This window comes from Esox lucius, chromosome 12, assembly GCF_011004845.1.
Source record: "Esox lucius isolate fEsoLuc1 chromosome 12, fEsoLuc1.pri, whole genome shotgun sequence".
Taxonomy (NCBI): Eukaryota; Metazoa; Chordata; class Actinopteri; order Esociformes; family Esocidae; genus Esox; species Esox lucius.
This window is the reverse complement of record NC_047580.1, coordinates 15,911,308-15,931,096: the sequence shown is the minus strand read 5'-3', so window position 1 is coordinate 15,931,096 and position 19,789 is coordinate 15,911,308. Positions and strand designations below refer to the sequence as shown.

The 19,789-nt window shown below is 40.6% G+C and overlaps 1 protein-coding gene across 2 annotated transcripts; it reads left to right on the top strand.

Moving 5' to 3' along the window:
• The first annotated feature begins 207 nt into the window (after positions 1-207).
• zmynd12 (zinc finger, MYND-type containing 12) lies at positions 208-19,142 on the top strand. 2 transcript variants are annotated; one of them, XM_010875597.3, is made up of 8 exons: positions 208-409; positions 1,737-1,878; positions 8,365-8,533; positions 11,299-11,468; positions 11,841-11,963; positions 13,173-13,254; positions 14,157-14,302; positions 18,620-19,142. In XM_010875597.3, the coding sequence occupies exons 1-8, from the start codon at positions 264-266 to the stop codon at positions 18,803-18,805; spliced, it is 1,164 nt and encodes a 387-aa protein (XP_010873899.1). In that variant the 5' UTR covers positions 208-263; the 3' UTR covers positions 18,806-19,142. The 2 variants fall into 2 exon arrangements, with proteins under 2 accessions (XP_010873899.1, XP_019907498.1); XM_020051939.2 differs by lacking the exon at positions 11,841-11,963.
• The last annotated feature ends 647 nt before the right edge of the window (positions 19,143-19,789 follow it).

Sequence of the window (19,789 nt, the reverse complement as noted above, 5' to 3'; positions counted from 1 at the left end):
TCTAAATAAAATATATATAACAATTATATTAAATAGACATTTTCTTATTTTCAGTGTTCTAAAAAAACACGCCTATTATTTTGTATTAACTAACATTCAACAACAGCGGTGATGTTACTGTTTAGAAACGGTCTATTCCTACATGAAAAAACAGATTTCTGTGACGTAGTTGTCTTTCTGGACCAACCGTCGTTTCCATAGCAACTTCAAGCATTCAGGAAACAATGTAAACAAGATTTGTCATCTCCGGACACTTATTTATTATGAATTCAGTTAGTAAATCAAAAGTGTCGTCACTTAAGTCAACGTTACATACACTTGCAAACCCAAAAGGAGTGAAAAAGCAATGTGAGCTTTGTCATAAACCGGCGTACCTGCAATGCACCAAATGTCGGGTCACTTTCTACTGGTAAGTTGAAGTAACCGCTATAGTACTAGCAGACTTCGCTATTTAATTGGTGAACCACACACGCACACTTTTAGCTAGCTTAAACAATAAATTCAATAGTTTAAAAGTCAAAAAGCCTAGATAATAATGCACGTATTTGGCTAGATACTACTTGCTAGTTCTGTTAAGTCATAGCACTTCACAGCTTTCTGACTACGTTTTATGACAGTTTCAACACTAGATAGCAGTGTTCACAAACATTACCAGCGTAGCTAGATGGTCAGTCAGAAGAAGAAAAACGTGTCTTCTCAGTCAACATGTGGTTAGTAGAACAGCTGGAAAGTAAGTTAGCTCTCCTGAAATGTATTTTAAGAGAAGAATGTCAAGTATGTCTAACTAAGCCTTTTTTTGACTGTGTGGTCACTGAAGTGCAGCTTGTGATAGCAACTGTACTACTTTATACTATATAGTCACTATTCTTAATTGTTCTTGAGCCAAAGGGCAACTATATATTCTATAAATCGATCACTTTTTGTTGAGTTGGCTACTTATAAATGTATCCAAATACTTAATGATAGCCTTCCACTAGGCTAGTGGTAAGCTTTAAAATGAAGAGCCAATAAAGCCATTCCCTCTAGAATGAGTTATATCCCTGGCTCTGGCCCCTTGACATGTGTCTCTGCATTTAAAAATGTGATGCAAATTCCATGAATCAATGAAGCATTGTACACATTCAAAACAAGCAATCCCAACCAGCTCAACTCTGCATACTACAGATTCAAGAATTTTTTTGAATGAGAAAGTACAGTTCAGTGTTCTCAAGAGCCCCTTAACTCTGAATACTTCAGCCTTTGTGACCCAACATGTGTTGCGCTAAATTGAGTTATTGCGATGACGTGGCTGCAGTGCCTTGAATCCTGACCAGTAAAAACATGTTGGAATGAACAAGCGCCACAGAAAGAAAACATGAGGAAACTCAGTCTGTTGCGAAAGCAGTGGGAAAATAGCAAGATGAAAAATTATAGATGTGAAATGTAATGGCATACAATTAACAATGCCTTTGTGGAATTGAAAAGATATAGCACATTGTGGAATGTGATAGGTTAGACCTTTGCCTTCTTATGAAATTAAAGGGTAGTGTGACTACAGGCTGGTCTAGTATCCCAAAATTGTATCCTAAACTTAAAATATGAAAACTTAATTTCTGTAAACTTACTGATATAGGTATGACATACAAAGGACCAGGGTTCGAAGCCTGCTTGTGGATTACCCCAGGCATCAACTAGGACAAAGGGAAAGGAGTCTATTCTTTAGACTGGTTTGCAACTCATGTCTTGTGTTTTTCCAGTGACACCGATCACCAGCAGGCTGACTGGGTAGGGATTCATGAGAAGGTCTGCCAGCTGCTCATCCCCATTCGCACCACAATGCCCTTCCACAGCCTGCAAGCGGACAGAGACCACCACTGTGCACAGATACAGCACAGACAAGTAAAAAACAGACACTTACCAGGCGTGTATTCATTTGGGCTCATCACAGCAAATCTAAATAAAAAAATAGGCAGTTAGCTCCCTGTTTGTCCTTTTAGACGGTTTTCTAAATAATGATAGTTTGGCCAAACAAACAAGACCTTAAGGACCATTGCGTCGAATCGGTGCCATTTGCATGTTGTAACTTCAAAATTAAACTTTTTTCAGCATGGTATGAAATAAGCGCATTTAACTATTCAAAATGTGTTACGGTCAATCTCAGGCAATTGTATTTATTTTTTACAAGGTTTCTTAATGGAAGATGGTTGCATTTTTCTCAGTCCTGTTACCAAAAGTCTCAGTTCCAAGGTGTTACGCTGCTATATTATTGTGCTGGGGATGTGAGGAATGCACTACTAACTTTTTTTTCAGTCTCCTCCAGTTTAAAATTTTAGGAGGAGATGAGGTCCTGGTCTTCGGGGGAAGAGTCACTGGCTTGTTGTTGACTCTCTATTGCGCACTTGTGCAGTTGGGCTGTATGCTACTAGCAATACTCGGCCCTCATTCAGGGGGGTTGCGGTTGGTGGGTGTCCCTTTGGTTGATGCCTGGCAATGTGGTTGGATTGATTTCCTGCCTGTTGGGCCCTGTCCGGGGCCTCCCCCGGGTAGGGCCACAGTGTCACCGGACCCCCCCGTCTCAGTTTCCAAGGTGTTACGCTGCTATATTATTGTGCTGGGGGACATGAGGGATGTACTACTAACTTTTCTCAGTTTCCTCCAATTTTAAATTTTAGAAAGAGATGAGGTCCTGGTCCACACCTGCGGATTACCTGGTTTGGGGGGACCGTTGCTGTTCCTGTCCTTGTCCACCTGGTCATACTTCTGACCTAGTCTAAAATCAAATACACTCTGGATTTAGCCAAGAGAAATTTATTTATTATTCCAATTGGACTCTTAATATCTCACTGGTCACCCCTCTGAGCCTGGGTCCTCTCTAGGTTTCTTCCTAAAATTCGACCTTCTTAGGGAGTTTTTCCTCGCCACTGAAATTCAACACTACTGTTGTTTGCTCCTTGGGGTTTAAGGCCGGGTGTCTCTGTAAAGCACTTTGTGACAACTGCTGTTGTAAAAAGCGCTTTATAAATACATTTTGATTGATTGATTGATTGATAGGTTTCTTCCTAAAATTCGACCTTCTTAGGGAGTTTTTCCTAGCCACTGAAATTCAACACTACTGTTGTTTGCTCCTTGGGGTTTAAGGCCGGGTGTCTCTGTAAAGCACTTTGTGACAACTGCTGTTGTAAAAAGGGCTTTATAAATAAATTTGATTGATTAAATGATTGAAAAGTCTTACAACTTTTTTTATATCAATTATAAGTCAACTAGTTTCTGTGTTTTTCCCTCAATTAAGATGGCATCTTACAGAAATGATTCTCTTCATGTTAAAAAAGATATCTGTAGCTAAATAGTCACAACATATGTAGGCGAAATATAATTTTTCTTAAAACACCAAGACATTTTTTTTTTTTAAGAGTGACCCCAACTTCAATATTTTCAAAAGTCTATCCTCTGATTTATCATACAATTGTTTAAATGATGAACCAAACATAATTGAAAAATAAGTTGTTTAAAAAACAATTAGGTAACAGGAATGAACACTGAGTAACAGGTATGAGTGTTTGAGTGTGAGAGAATAACTGCATATCTCACAACTTCCTTCAAATAAAACAAGATAAAACAGGTCATTATATTTGGCAAAATAAAAAACGTCTAACGTCTAAATAGCATCATAAAAACTATAACAATTGTGTGTGCATACTTTTGCAAGAGTGTATGTATGGAGTGTGTGCTTGTGTGACTGCTTTTTCCCTAAATAGTTATTGCATAGTTTGGAGCTGTGCTTTGGGTCACTGTCTTGTTGTAGGAGGAAATTAGCTCCAATCAAGCACCGTCCACAGGGTATGGTAAGGCACTGCAAAATGGAGTGATAACCTTTCTTCTTCATGATACATTTTACCCTGAACAGAATTCCCACTTGACCACCACCAAAGCACCCCCAGACTATCACATTGCCTCCACCATGCTTGACAGATGGTGTAAAGCACTCCTCCAGCATCTTTTCATTTGGTCTGAATGTTGTTCCTTGTGATCCGAACACCTCAAATGCTTGACTCGTCTGTCCATAACACTTCTTCCAATCTTTCTCAGTACAGTGTCTTTGTTCTTTTATCCATGCTTTTTTTTTTTTTTTTGCTTTTTATTGGCCAGTCTGAAATATGGCTTTTTCTTAGTAACTCTGCCTAGAAGACAAGCATTCCAGAATTGCCTCTGCACTGTTGACATTGTGACTGGTGTTTTGAGGGTACTATTTAATGAAGCTGCCAGTTTAGGACCTGTAAGGTGTCTGTTTCTCAAACTAGAAACTAATGTATTTTTCCGCTTGCACAGTTGTGCACAAGGGCCTCCCACTCCTCTTTCTATTCTGCTTAGAGACAGTTTGGGCTGTTCTGTGAAGGGAGTATTAAACAGCATTGTACAAGATCTTCGGTTTCTTGAATAGCCTTCATTTCTCAGAGAATGGACTGATGTGTTGCAGAAGATAGTTCTTTGTTTCTGGCCATTTTGTGCCTATGATCGAACCCACAATTACTTTTATCCAAGCTCAGCACCCTGGGTCCTAACACCTCCCTTTGCACTGGATCCTGGACTTTCTGATGAGCAGACACCAGGTGGTGAGAATGGCCAACATCTCCTGCTCTGCACTGACCCTGAGCATCAGAGCCCCTCAGGGCTGTGTACTCAGTCCTCTCCTGTACTCCCTGTTCACGCATTACTGTGTGGCCACACACAGCTCGAATGTCATCCTTAAGTTTGCGGCCGACAATGATGAGACCGAATACAGAGATGAGGTAAGTGACTTGGCAAACTGGTGCCAGGACAACAAACTCTCAACGCAAGAATAAGGGAATTATTGTGTACTTCTGGAAGCACCTATATTTCCTGAGGGCACTTTGGCAAGAATTCTCACCAACCTTTACTGGTGCACCATTGAGACCTTCCTCTCAGACTGCATCACTTATGGCAGCTGCTCCGCTGCTGATTACAAGTCAGCAGAGCACATTATCAGCTGCCAACTCCCTTCTGTGCAGGGCATCTACAATACCATACAGAATGCTTTAGGAAATCACGGAACATCATAAAACAGTACAGCCACCCAGGCTATGGTCTGTTCACACTGCTGCTATCTGGTAGATGTTACTGGAGCATCAGGGCACATCCCCCATACTTCCTTCATAAGGCTTCTCAACTAGCAACATTGTTCTATTGATCACATGAACACTTCATATGCTCTGGCCACTTTCTATGTACATTCAATATACAGTTGTGCTCATAAGATTGCATACCCTGGTAGAAATTGTGATAATTTGGCATTGATTTTTAAAATATGACTGATCATGCAATTTTTTAAATGTAATTTAAGGATAGTGATCATATGAAGCCATTTATTATCACATAGTTGTTTGGCTCCTTTTTAAATCATAATGATAACAGAAATCACCCAAATGGCCCTGATCAAAAGTTTACATACCCTTGAATGTTTGGCCTTGTTACAAACACACAAGGGGACACACACAGGTGAAAATGGCACTTAAAGGTCAATTTCCCACACCTGTGGCTTTTTAATTAGTGTCTGTGTAAGGTAATGGAACTATATAAAGAAAAGGATATAAAAAGATTTCCAAAGTCTTGCAAATACCAGTCAGTACTGTTCAATCACTTATTAAGAAGTGGAAAATTTGGGGATCTCTTGATACCAAGCCAAGGTCAGGTAGACCAAGAAATATTTCAGCCAAAACTGCCAGAAGAAATGTTCGGGATACAAAGAAAAACCCACAGGAACCTCAGGAGGAATACAGGCTGCTCTGGAAAAAGACGGTGTGGTTGTTTCAAGGAGCACAATACAACGATACTTGAACACAAGTGAGCTGCATGGTGGAGTTGCCAGAAAGAAGCCTTTACTGCGCCAATGCCACAAAAAAGCAGTGAAGAGACCAAAATAGAGCTATATGGTCACAACCATAAGTGCTATGTTTGGAGAGGGCCCAACAAGGCCTATAGTTAACAGAATAGTATTCCCACTGTGAGGCATGATGGTGGCTCACTAATGTTTTGGGGGTGTGTGAGCTCTAAAGGCAAGGGGAATCTTGTGAAAATTGATGGTAAGATGAATGCATTATTTTATCAGAAAATACTGGCAAACAATTTGCACTCTTCTGCACGGAAGCTGCACATGGGACGCTCTTGGACATTCCAGCATGACAATGACCCTAAGCACAAGGCCAAGTGGACCCTTCAGTGTTTACAGCAGACAAAGATGAGGGTTATGGAGTGGCCATCACATTCTCCTGACCTTAATATCATTGAGCCAATCTGGGAGGGATCATAGACAACTATTACAAAAGACTGCACGCTGTCATTGATGCTAAAGGGGGCAATACACAGTATGCAGACATTTGAACAGGGGTAATTTCATTTTTTTCTTTGTTGCCATGTTTTATGAATGTGCCATTCTGTTATGACAGTTGAAAGTGAATCCCATAAGAAATAGAAGACATGCGTTTTGCCTGCTCACTCATGTTTTCTTTACAAATGGTACATACACTGCATGCACAATTATTAGGCAAGTGAGTATTCTATTTCTATGCAAATTGTCCAACTCCAAACCATATAAACTTGAATGCTCATTGGATTGGATCATTTTCAGGTGTATTTGTGCAATGAGGTCAAAAGACTTGAGAACAATTTAACGTGAAGCTACTAGGAACCCATTATTCTCCAGTGCCATCTTATTCCAGAACTGCAACCTACCTGGAGTGTCCAGAAGTACAAGGTCTCAGGTGCTCAGAGACATGGCCAAGGTCAAGAAGGCTGAAAGAAGACCACCACTGAACAAGATTCACACGTAGAAGCGTATAGATTGGGCAAAGAAATACCTGAAGACAGATTATTCAAAAGTTTTATGGATAGATGAAATGAGGGTGACTCTTGATGGACCAGATGGATGGGCCTGTGGCCATCACTAATGGACACAGGGCATCACTTCGAGTCAGGCGCCAGCACGGTGGAGGAGGGGTACTGGTGGAGGGGTACCCCTGATAACAACCTTGCTCTCAATGCAAAGAAAACCAACAATCTCATTGTGGATTACAGGAAGTCTAAAGGCTGCAGTCACACCCCAGTTCTCATCGATGGCACTGAGGTGGAGCGTGTGCCCAGCTTAAAAAAATTCCTTGATGTCCATATCTCTGAGGACCTTTCCTGGTTCCTCAACACCTCAGCCCTGGACAAAAAGGGACGGCAGCGCCTGTACTTCTTGAGGAGGCTGAAGAACTGTCCACCAAGATCCTTGTGAACTTCTACCGCTACACAATCGAGAGCATTCTGACCAACAGCGTCACAGTATGTTTTGGTGGTTGTGCCGTAGCCAACTGGAAGGAAAACCTCCCAGCACATCACGGGTACCCAGCTCCCAGCCATTGAATCTAGTTGAATCTAATCTAAAATATATAATCTAAAATCCTATTTTTTCAGTGTTCTAGGTAGTTTTTATTAAGGTTATACATGATGTATTATCAAATTGCAATTAGGACTAAGTGCAGGACAATTTGCTTGATAATATAATGTATTAAACGGATACTTCTCCTGCATATTTGTGCATGTAATGCCTGGAGACGGCTAAGGCACCGATTCGGCGGAATGGCACTGAAAATCTGAATGGCTTGTTGATATTTAGTTTTTCTCCACAATCAGGCTTAACCACCAATAAAAAAGAAGTATGTTGTGGAACGTTTCTCAAAAAACTTTTTTTAGTAAGAGTAACAGTGTATTATTGCAACATTTCCTTGTTTTTGGCAGAAGGTTTTTGACCTGAGTATTTAACCAAAATACTGTATCACTGATGAGACAAACGTGTTGCTGGCATGAGGTTTCTGGTAATGTAGCTAATGGCAGTGTCTGTGGGGGATTGTCATTCCTATGAAATCTGCTAGTTGGATTCTGATTAGTGTAGTGTACTAATCTTTCTAGTGGTTGTAGTTTAAACTAACATTTTTGGGCTTCTAAAACCACTCCACTTAGGTTACAGTGTGCACATTCTGATGTTCCCACCACCGTGCCTGGTCAGATAAATGTATAAGGGATTTGTATTCCAACTATATACTATAAACTAAGCAGAAATACTTTGAAAATAGCTATGGCATATTACTTGAAGCTGATCATACTTGATTTTTTTCTCCAAAGAAGTGAGTGAAACGTGGTCCCCCTGTGTGACCACCCACCAAATCCAATGCGGGTGGCAGGGCTTAATTTTAGGCTCTGCCACCAAATCAAAGTTTGTCAGACATGTTTATCCCTAGTAGTCATCCGTTAACAGCCAGTAAATGGTTATATATTTCAGTTGGCCTCAATCTCAAACATTTATTTGGGCTGGGTCTCTTTGCTTGGAAGGAGCTGATTGAGATTTCCAGGGCTGTGGCTCAGAAGAAGCTGTTTGAGGGGAAGTACCAGGAGTCACTTCCTGCTGCCAAGCTTTCGTTGCGCTGTGCTATGGATGTCTACGGCCCAAGTGCTGTCCAGCTGGTCCCTGCATACCTTCTACTGGCCGAGGCCAATGTGGGTGAGTTACATTACTGAGAAAACTCCTCCCCAAAAAGCTGTTTTACCAAAGAACCAATATAAGGCAGAAATGAAAGCAATTCAAATGCTGCTATGGGTTACTGTATTTACAATATTTATTTAATGGTAGTAGTACAGGAGAAGGGAGATTATTGTAACACAAGATAGTTGTAACACAAGCTAAAGAAGCTAAAGTTTTGCAAGCACAGATTGAGCCTAGTCTAGGACTGAAAAAATCAGGTAAATTTACTTTTTTTTTTCCCAGACTAGACTTATTGTCCGCAAAAATGGTCGTACATTATCATTTTATTCAACCCTTATATTTACCAAACCTATATTAATTATATAACCAGCGTGGATGTTTTTTGATATAAAAGTGTGAACATGTAGCTAAAACGCCAGCTTGCTAATGGCTGCAAGGCTCAGAGTTGTGTGCAACAACTAGGTGTTAGTTATTGATATGGTGAATTTTTGGTGTATTATTTTGATCATTTCTTTTTTTGTATTATCTGTGCTGGTGGAAAGAATTTGTTTTGGGCTGCAGCATGTATCTTACTGTTGGTAGGGCTCCCTGCATGTGCCACCAAACCTCTGCAACCTGTCTAGAATACCACGGCCAGTCTTATGTTCAACCTTCCGAAGGTCTCCCATGACACTACTCACTCCTCTAGCTTCCAATTGAAATGTGTCCACTATAAAACCATTGTGCTTGCCTACAGAATAGCAAGGGTAACTTCCCCTCCTGCCAGGGGATAAAATTAAATACTCAATGTGGGTTCACTGTACTAATTACGGGTTAATCTGTCTGTTATCAGCCTCTTTGGCAGGGAGCCAACAAGCATACAGGAGAGTAACTTTTTTTAAATCAGATAATAACATGGTTCCACAAAATCTATTAAGAAACACACACCATAACGCCCTCTAATCTCTTTCCCAGACCGTGCTCAGTTTGCACATGCAAACATTTGACAGAAGAGAGCCGCCTGCTTAACGAGAGCAGATAGGGCATTGTCAATTCACCTGATAGAACAATGAGCACAAGCCAGCTGCGTAGGCATCGCTGCTATGCAGCTTCTAACTGCTAAAGGAAAAATAGCACAGCTTCACTCATCCGGGTATCTGTAGTCAAAACATGCACCTACTGACACAAATTTGCACATTTTATGTATGTACATAATATAGTAGCTGATTGCACAGCTGCATTAACTCATCGATAGGTGTGTAAGAGAAAAAGAACATAGAAAGAAAAATATGCTCTAGTACATTGTGTCTGCACACTGTCTATGTAGTCAGAATTTCCCTGAAGTTTTAGGTCAATACATGTTTCGCTTCCACTGGTTAACAAGACTAATCAGTCAAATGTCAGCCTAGACTCTGGTGACTTGTGTATGTGATAGAGAAATGCAGAGAGAATAGTGTATGTCTGAGAAAAAGACAGGAGTAGTGTGCGGGTGTACAGTATATGATGGACAAGGTGCGTGTTTGTGTGTAAGAGAGGGAGGAGGGTGTGTGAGAGGGTGTGTGATGTAAAGAGGGAATGTGTCAATCCTTCAGTTTTTTTGTGTTTTCCCATTTGCTGTTACAATGACAGATCAATATGATTTTATTTCTGCCAAACCCCTGGTAGTTTTGGAAATTAACAAATCGTTTGATAGCAGTATTCTACGCTATGTAACAGCTTGAAGTAAAATTCTCTGTGTTCTATTGAGTAGAGGTGTATCTGAGAGTGTTTTTGTGTAGCACAGAACATATCAAACATGGCAACAGGTGTCCAGGGCGCCGATGAGAACAAGGCATCAGTGGCACTTGGCTGTGTTTTATTCAGTAACATTTTTATTTTGACAAAAACACCCTGCAAATTAGTACATTTTATCCTTCTTCATTTTTGACTGGTAGAAAAAGTATCTATGTGGCTGGGAAATGTTCTCATGCCACTAAAGTTAATTTGATCCTTTGCTGCAGCCAATGCTCAAACGTACATCCCTATCCAAGCTCTGTGTTCTGCCATCACTGGACAGCTTTGTTTTCTCATTATTCAGATGTTGAAACCCTTACCTCTAATCTGTAGGACCATATGTACATACTGTTTAAGGGCCCATTTACACTATTGTTTATTTTGATAAACAAGAATAACTGCCAAATTTACATTGGCTATAACCTTTTTTGACAGTGCAAAAACAGGTGAACATCTAAATTGTTGACCATCACCATCTGAGGTAATATGGCGCCCCTATTTTTCACTTTAGTGTGAATACAATGACCAATGGATTTTAATGTTAGACCCTTAAGCAGCAACTGGGGATGTCTAAGGCTGCTTCGCCTTGCAGACATCAAGTAGCTAGGTGGCTAACCCTTAAATTTGTAATCATACTCCCCCCAAATGATTAATTATTAGCCTGTCTGCCACCATGTTTTCTTGACAATAGCTTGACAATAGCTCCTTTTCATGAGCTGTGTACATTGCAGCAGCTGGCGGGAAGAACATTTCTGAGAACTAGCTAACTCGGTGAGAGCTATTTATTTAGCTGTCTTTGTCTGCGTGACACATTCCTGTTGCAAATGTATATAGAAAACTGTGTTTACATATTATGTAAAAACATTATTTAAATTGAAATGTTTTCCTAATAAATGTTGTAGAGTAAATTATATCTAGTTTTAAACTTAATGTGAGCGTTGACCCAGCTACTGTAGAGCAGGCCAGTAGGGCTACAGATTTTTCCACTGTACTGAAGGAGGAAAAACCACCTCTTGTCTTCTACCCCCCAGGACTGGGCAGTCTAGCCCAGGCAGAGGAATATATGTCTCAGGCTGAATGGACAGTGATGAAGACACCCAATTGTAGTCACACTGTCCTCCACCAGCTGCACCGCAATCTGGGTCGCCTTTACACCGCCACAGAAAACCTGGAGGGCGCGCTGTTGCACTTTGCCAACGACGTGAGTGTCAAATCAACCAGTGCCTAAAAACCACAGAGCTGCTAGGACAAGTAAAACTGATATACATTATCTTAGTGTAAAACTAGGACTACGATTGGGCATAGAATGACTCATGCCTTTCACCAATAATTGCTGTTCAGGTTATGGCTTGTATTCCAAAGCATCTGTCGATCACCAATCTTACTTTGAGATGCTTGATATCCTTGTGTGTCTAAGTTGGGCTGTGTTCAATAAAATAATTGGTTTGCTATCCCCCATGCCAAACCGACGCTGGAGATGGAGGAATTATTCATCATGTTCACTACCCATTTGAATAGTCGCCCCCCATTTTTGCTGCATTACATATCTTAACATTGTTTATTTGGTTTTCAGGTGTACTATGCCAGTGATGCGTATGGCATGAATAACATTGTCACTTGTGGTGGTTACTTTTTAATGGCCAATGTCTTTATCAAACAAGGAAAGATGGACATCGCCAGTTCTTTATACAATGAGGTAAAATAAGTGTCTCCATAAAATTTAATAAAAAAGAGTTCTATATTAATTATACATTGCTCAAAAAGAATAAGGGAACACATACTCACCACAGTATAACACCAAGTCAGTTAAACTTCAGGAATATAAATGTGTCCTGTTAGAAAGCACAAGTGATTGTGAATCAATGTCACCTGTTTTGATGCAAATGAAAGTGACAACAGATGTACTGGAGAGGCAACCGCAAGACAACCCCCAAAAAAGGGAATGGTTTTGCAGGTGGTGGCCAAAGAATATTGTTCTCTCCTTATCCTTCTTGACCAATTCTTCTGTAGTTTTACCAGTGTCGTGTCCTTGTCACTACTGGTAGCATGAGGCGGTACCTGCACCCCAATCAGGTTATACAGGTAGTCCAGCTCCTCCAGTATGACACATCCATATGTGCTGTCACAAGAAGGTTTGCGGTGTCTCCCAGCACAGTCTCAAGAGTATACAGGAGATACCAGGAGATATGAGGCGAGCTGGACAGGGCTGTAGAAGGGCATCAACCCAGCAGCAGAACCGGTATCTGCTCCTTTGTGCGAGGAGGAACAGGTGGAGCACTTCCAGAGTTTTACAGAATTACCACCAGCGGGCTACTGGTGTGCATATTTCTGACCAAACTGTCAGAAACAGACTCCATGGAGGTGGCATGAGGGCCCAACATCCTCTAGCGGAACCTGTGCTCACAGCCCAACACTCTACAGCTCAATTGGCATTTGCCAGAGATTACCAGAATTGGCAGGTCCGCCATTGGGCCCCTGTTCTCTTCACAGATGAGAGCAGGTTCACACTGAGCATATGTGACAGACGTTAAAGTCTGGAGACGCCATGGTGAATGTTATGCTGCCTGCAACGTCATCCAGCATGATCGGTTTGGCGGTGGGTCAGTGATGGTCTGGGGAGGCATATCCTTGGAGGGCCACACAGACTGTGATTTCAATTGTTTACTTTGATGTGAGTTTGTATCCAGCGCTCAATCAGTTGCAGATTTTGGTTTCCATTGACCGTTGTTACATCATTTTGTTCTCAATGAATTACACAATGTACAGTAAAGATTTAGATCCTTCATATATTTTGTTAATCGAGAAATTTTTTGAGCAGTATAACTTATGTATCAACTTTAAAGCATCTGTTGAAATAATGTTTTGCTGTGTAATCGTATGCTATGACTATGTTGTGTGAATACAGGTGGCAAGAACATGGCACTCTCACCTTACCACACTCTTGAAAACTCATACTGAAGGATCCAGGACACTGGAGCAATCCTTTGGTGGGTATAGTTTTATATAGAATACATAGCAAGGACTGCTGTGAAGTATGTAAACATTCTATGGTGGTTTAGTGTATGTGTGTACTGCCTCTTCAGCAGGTTAGTTTATTGACAAATCATTCAAACCAAGAGAATAATAAAATGGAAACTTGATTGTAATGATTCCAGCGATTTAGCCTCAGCTCCTTAAGTCAAAGTAATTATAACCACTGTATATACAATTGTGTTGATAATCATGTGTTCACCCTCTGTGATACATTACATTTGATTGGTCTATTTAATTCGGTGGGCTACGGCATGCCACATGCTACAGCCAATCACACACTTAATAAACAGCATCACTGCCAGCGCAAAGTGGCTTGGTGACATCAGTAGGCATCATCATCATCATCTCCACCAGCACAATAGCATTTGGCAACACTTGTGGATCAATTCAAATAAGGTCAGTGGCACTAAATTTAGCATCATAAGCCTGACGTGCTGTCCAAGAGCTAAAGCCCAGCTTTACATCAACATGCTGGAGGCTGACTTAGACCATTCATGACACATTTCTGGCTGTCGCAGCTTCCTACCCCACCTCTCTGCTGCTGTCCTGCCCTAGTTCTGACACTAATAAGCCTGTTAACAACAATGCAGTTTCCCAGGCTACCTTCCACGGCATAGTATGACCTTGCTGTTAGCTATCACCAGTCACCAAATTCTGCTGCGGTGCGTCTACCTCACCTTATGTTAATGTGTTGAGCGTTGTGACACAGGATGACTGGCCTGGGTACTACTGTAGGCTACATTCTCATTGGTGGTGGATGTGGGTTACCTCCATGACAACCACCCTAAACACATAAACATTGTAAAAAGCTTTGAGACCTGGATGCACATGTGTTTTGTAATTAATCCCCATGCAGATGAGGCTCAGCAGGAGGAAGCAGATCAAATGCTAAGGGCCATGCTGGAGATTCAGGAGAGCAGCCCTAAGCAGGATAAGACCCAGAACGCCTTAGTCACCCACTGTCTAGCCATGCTGTGGTTTCTGTGTGGATCCCCAGAGAAGGTGAGGTGTAATAACAACAGCATGTGCCCTGGATCTGGAATGAACCGTGACACTGACATTTCTTCTATTCACCTCCATTGTGTGCTTCCCATGGAGCGTTGTGTAAAGGCAAGATTGGCTTATAATTGTTAAAGCCTTAAAGACTATCGATCTGCTGGGATTTAGCGAGACATGATGCGACTGGCCTGATACTCTAACTCCCCTCCCTGGGCTTCCATCCAGTGCATCGTCTCTCTGATCCGGAAGGTATGCTACGGCTTAGCAGAGGCATTTGTGCTCCTCTTAAGGTGCCCAGGCCTTGTGAAACTGGGCCAAAATCTATGAGAAAAGTCATGCAAATTAAGAGAATGATTTGCAAGAGAGTGTTTAATAGGTAACTTTGTGAAGGTCACTCACCCCATTGACCAGAGGACTGTTCTCAGAGTTCAATGGATCAGGATGTCAGAGGGTTCAAGTATTTGCAGTACCTAAGGTCTTTAGTGCACCAGACACATAATGTCTTGGTCAAAATAACTCTCCTAACCAAAATGGTTGCTTTAGTCCAGGACCACCCAACCCTGTTCTTGGAATCTACTGTCATGTAGGTTCTTTCCATCCCCAGTTGTGACTAACCCGATTAGGCTTTTCATCCAGCTAATAATTAGAATCAAGTGTGCTAAATTAGAGTTGGAGGGAAAACCTACTGGACCCTAGATCTCCAAAAACAGAGTTGGACAGCCCTGCTTTAATCTCTCCAGTTCAACTACATGCAAATTGAGAGTCCCCTGCAGGCATTTTTGTTTAGGTGTCGTCACAAAAACAAATGCTATGTCAGTGACTAACAAAACAAGAATAAAACTGCTGATGCACAACCAGATTTATTTTGCTACGGTTAAGCTAATTGTAAGGTAAGATCCATACTCAGGGCTCCAGACTAACATTTTCCACTGGTGGCATTCATTTTTCATTTGGTGACACCAGCATTTGATTGGGTCACTCCACAAATAAACTCATACATTAAAGTAAAACATTAACATATTTATTTGAACATGGAACGTCATTCAGTAATTTGATTAGATTGTATGTTTAAACCGATGTTTCCATCTATGATTAGGCTACTGCTATTGGGACGTACACCTCCCAAGTTCATGCTGTTGTTCCAGATAGTTCACTCCCTCGTACAGAATGAGCAAGAAGGAGTGTTGGTCACACCCAGCCAAACACGCAACACCTATACGCGCAGACACTATAGAATTCGATTTCAAGATATGACTGACAGTGGCATATTTGACCTAATCCTTCAACTCAGGAGCATTATCTGATGTCTTGTTACATTGTTACCTTTCTGCTATGTACTCACCCACACAACTTCCTACATGACCAGAAACAATCCTCCATGCCTACAGACTGCATTAACACAGCGGCTTAAATACTCTCTCTGGACTTGAACCTATTAACTTCATGTTGGCATTTAGTCACTCCTCTGACTCTCATACACTTGAATGAAGTATGTCCCCATATTTATACCAGTTCCAATACCCAATTCAAACCAGTGTCATGGTCTCTAGGGCCATTCTCTCCCCATCCCCACATCTTCCCAGGCTGGACTAGAGCTCTGGGTATGTGTGGTCTGCTCATCTGGGAGTCCTTAGCAATGTGCCGGGGGGTGCTTTCTGTAAAAGGTTTATCCTAAAAAGGGGTTATGCTATATCCTTAACAAACTCCTTGCTTACACTTACATTTCTTAGAAGTTGAACCTGGGACATTCCTACTATGCTGTGCCATTTCTGTCCCCAGGGAAATATGATTTTTTTGGTGTAAAATTGTGTAAATGTACATTACAAAATTGTTCAATTATGAAGGCAGGTTTTCTTAGCCTGGCTGACTCCAGCTACGTTTCTCCCAGAGCATGGAGATCTGTCACTCACTGGTCTAGACAGGATCCTATTGTAACTGCAATATTCGCTCAGAAAATGTGCTTTAACTGTGATTTTTTTTTTTACCAGCTATTTGCATACACAATGCCTCAAGCTTTAGCATTAATATGCTATGCTAAAGATTTAGGAAGTAAATGTATGGTATTACTTGCGCATGCTCAAAATGTATGTGTACCCACCGCTCTCTGATTGTCACCGTACTGTGAACGTGGCAATCGCTAATTCGGACGAGGTGCTAAGTGCTCTAGCGTCTGAGCACAAACCAAGAACCTTTTGCCATGTTAAATACCCCCTCGTGTCTTATTTCTTAAATATACCACGGCTATCAGCCAATCAGCATTCAGGATTCAAACCAAACGGTTTATTAACACAGAAGACAGATCGAGCTAGCCAGCACGTCAATGTCAGTCGTTGAAATAGTTTTTTTTGTATTCATCACAAAATCTACGTGTTTTGTGTTGTTCGTATAATGTTTGTGTACAACGGATTTTTCTGTATTGGTGACATCAAACTGTTAAAAGCGGAACTTCTGTGTTGCTGCCGAGAATGCGCGTGGAACATGGACCATATACGCTGGCTGAGGTGTCTCCGCCCTCAATGCTGTTCTTAGCATTGCACCCGAATAAAATTTGGATAGTGAAAACAATGTATTATTTCAACTTCGTAAATGGTTATTGTATTGGCCGCGTTTCACTGTGATCTCGTCTTCTACGCAATCTGATTTGTTTTATAAATCATCCTCTTTCATTTTGAAAGATTTTACTGCGCCAAATGGTTGCTGTTGTTGCCGATAGTCCATTCCCTCACGGAGTGACCGAGAGGGAGGGTTGCTCACACCCAGCCAAACACGCAACTCCGTATGCGTCGACTCTAGAGAATTTGATATCAGGACATGCATGACTCACAATTGCGTTTGACCTAATCATGTTTTTTTTAAGTCGTGCTGATGGGTCCGATTAAAAAAGTAACTTAACATGCCAACTACCGAAGTCTGGAGCTCTTCCCTAACAAATTTACCTGAAAATGATCCTGGGCCTCCTACCCCTTTTATAAAGATGACGTTTTCGTTGTAATCTTAGTTTTTCTTTGTAATCTTTAATAATATGAATGCTGTATTGTAAGACATATTCATTAAGAATAATGAAATATAAATAATACAAACATTGGGTTATGAAGTAAGCTCTTTGATACAATTTTGTGGACCCACCATATACTTTTCTACTGTAAATACACTAAATATATTTTTATTGAACACAAAACAGAACAGACAAGGAATCATACAAGCATGATCTGTGCCTTTTACTTATTTTATTGTCAACAAATAGAAGCACAAACCCCTTGCAAAAGTAAGTAGAAAAGATCAGTGGGCAAAAAAACTACTTATGCTTCAAAAGACTGTTGACAAAGGGCAGGTTGACAAATTGCCACGGGTCGTACAAACGAGACACATTTGCTTGCTGTTGGACGTATTTAAATAAGAGTCCTGTATCGGCACAGGTATTTGTTCATTCTTATTCCAATTCATTCTCTAGCCAAAGAAAGTATCAAACAGTCTATGTGACAGTGGGCTGAGAACCATGTATTATCATTTTATAGTTGAAATAAGCTAGAAACCAACATGTGAATAAGTCTGTTGAACCTAATATTGATTATGATGGTGCAGTGCATACTGAGGATCTACTTTGTCATGACGATATACACGGATGGATGTGTTCTAGGCAACTTTGCCATATCATACTGGCTGATACGGCGTTCTGGAGGGCAGGCATCTGTTTTTAAAGCATTCTGAAATGTCATGCTGTATTATTCCCCATCACAAGAAAATGTAGCTAATGAGTTAGATGAGTTGCAAGACGTTTTTCAGATTTCACAGGCACACCACTTTGAAGTTTAGTTGTGGAAATTGCATTTTATCTACTGATAGAACAGGCTCTCATCAGACTGATGATTTTTGTTTCAGGGGTGGATTACCCCTTTCAATTCAGGGGGATAGTGATTGGTTGGTAAGTATTCTTAGGCAGGGACTCTTATATAAAGTTGGATCTTTTTAATGAACCCATATGATGTTACATTTCTTCTATCTGGTTTGCAAAACATTTTTACAGTGATCATAGTGAAGGTCCAGGCAGTGTTCCAGTAGTTCAGAATACTTTTCTTTTTTCATCTTCGTTACCTCATAGCTTCTCACTGAGAGATCAAAGGACTGGGTAGGTTTTCAGCCTTTCTCCAATCAGTGGGCACATCAATAAGGAGAAAATGTCAGGGTGTTGGTATAAAGGGCAACCTACAGTGATACATATTAGTATATAGAGTATACTACATGGCACCACAGGCACCGGGTGCAACAGCTCTACTGTTTATGTGTGTGTGTGTGTGTGTGTGTGTGTGCGCGCTGTCTCAGGCACTGGAGTTTGGCAGGAAGGCTCTGCAGTCCATCCAGCTGGTTCCAGACCACAACCTGACAGAGCCCATCCAGAGCCTGATGCAGCTGGCAGCAGAGACTGCCCAACACCATACCAACCAAGCTGAACCATGTCCATCCAACAACCTGCCACCTTCTCAGCTCAACACAAAAGTAGAGTCCTAACAAAATGGGTTATGGTACAATCTTAGAATAAAATATTGTGACTTTCCACCAAGACTTCTGATAGGATGTGTAAGGATTCTGATATAAGATGTGTCTTACCAGAATGAGTTTGGGATTTCAGAATATTGTTGTACCATGATGCAGATTGGTTAGCAGACATGTTAGCAGATGTACATTTTAGTTGTGAAATTCATGTTCTACCATGGGCACACTTGAAACATCTATTCCCATTTGTGGGTAGTATAGATTCACACTATGGCTATGTACTGTAGTTTCTAAATAAATTACAATTCCTCTAAAATAGCATCACCATGAATAAGATAATGCTGATAACACATTGTCCGTGAGTGAAACTTTATTTGAATAGTGAAATGAGAAAAATAACAAATGTTCTGTTATGAATAATGAATAAATCACTTTATTTTAATCTAAAAAAAAGGTGTCTATTTACATAATATTTGCACAAAGTAAATTGGTCAGTAAGAATCAAATGTGGGATCCATTTTTGCCATGCTGTCAAAATGGTTCACATATGATAAAAGCAATAATTTACCATATTTCTTCACGCATAATTCTTGCATGACCCCAGCTTAAAGAAGCTTGGCATTCGCATTCTAAAATGGCATATAATTTAGATAGGTTTTTAATATTTCATCATACACAGTTGCTTTGAAGGTGACATTTGTGTTATGGTTAATGTTGAAATTGAAGAGATTTTAATCAAATCCTGAACAAATAGGGGGCATATCAGTAGCATTTTTTTATTGATAAACTAAATATATCAATCAGTGTCGTAAACCTTAGAGCAAACTTCAAGCTCAATTCTGAACATATTGATGGATGAAAGGCTTCTAAGAAACTCTTTCAAGTCACTTCTGACATGTTTCTAATATTATATCAAAACACAAATAATGTTAAAATAATTTCACTACTAATATTGTTAGTATTTAATTATAAAATGCATGTTTTTGGCATTCAGATTTA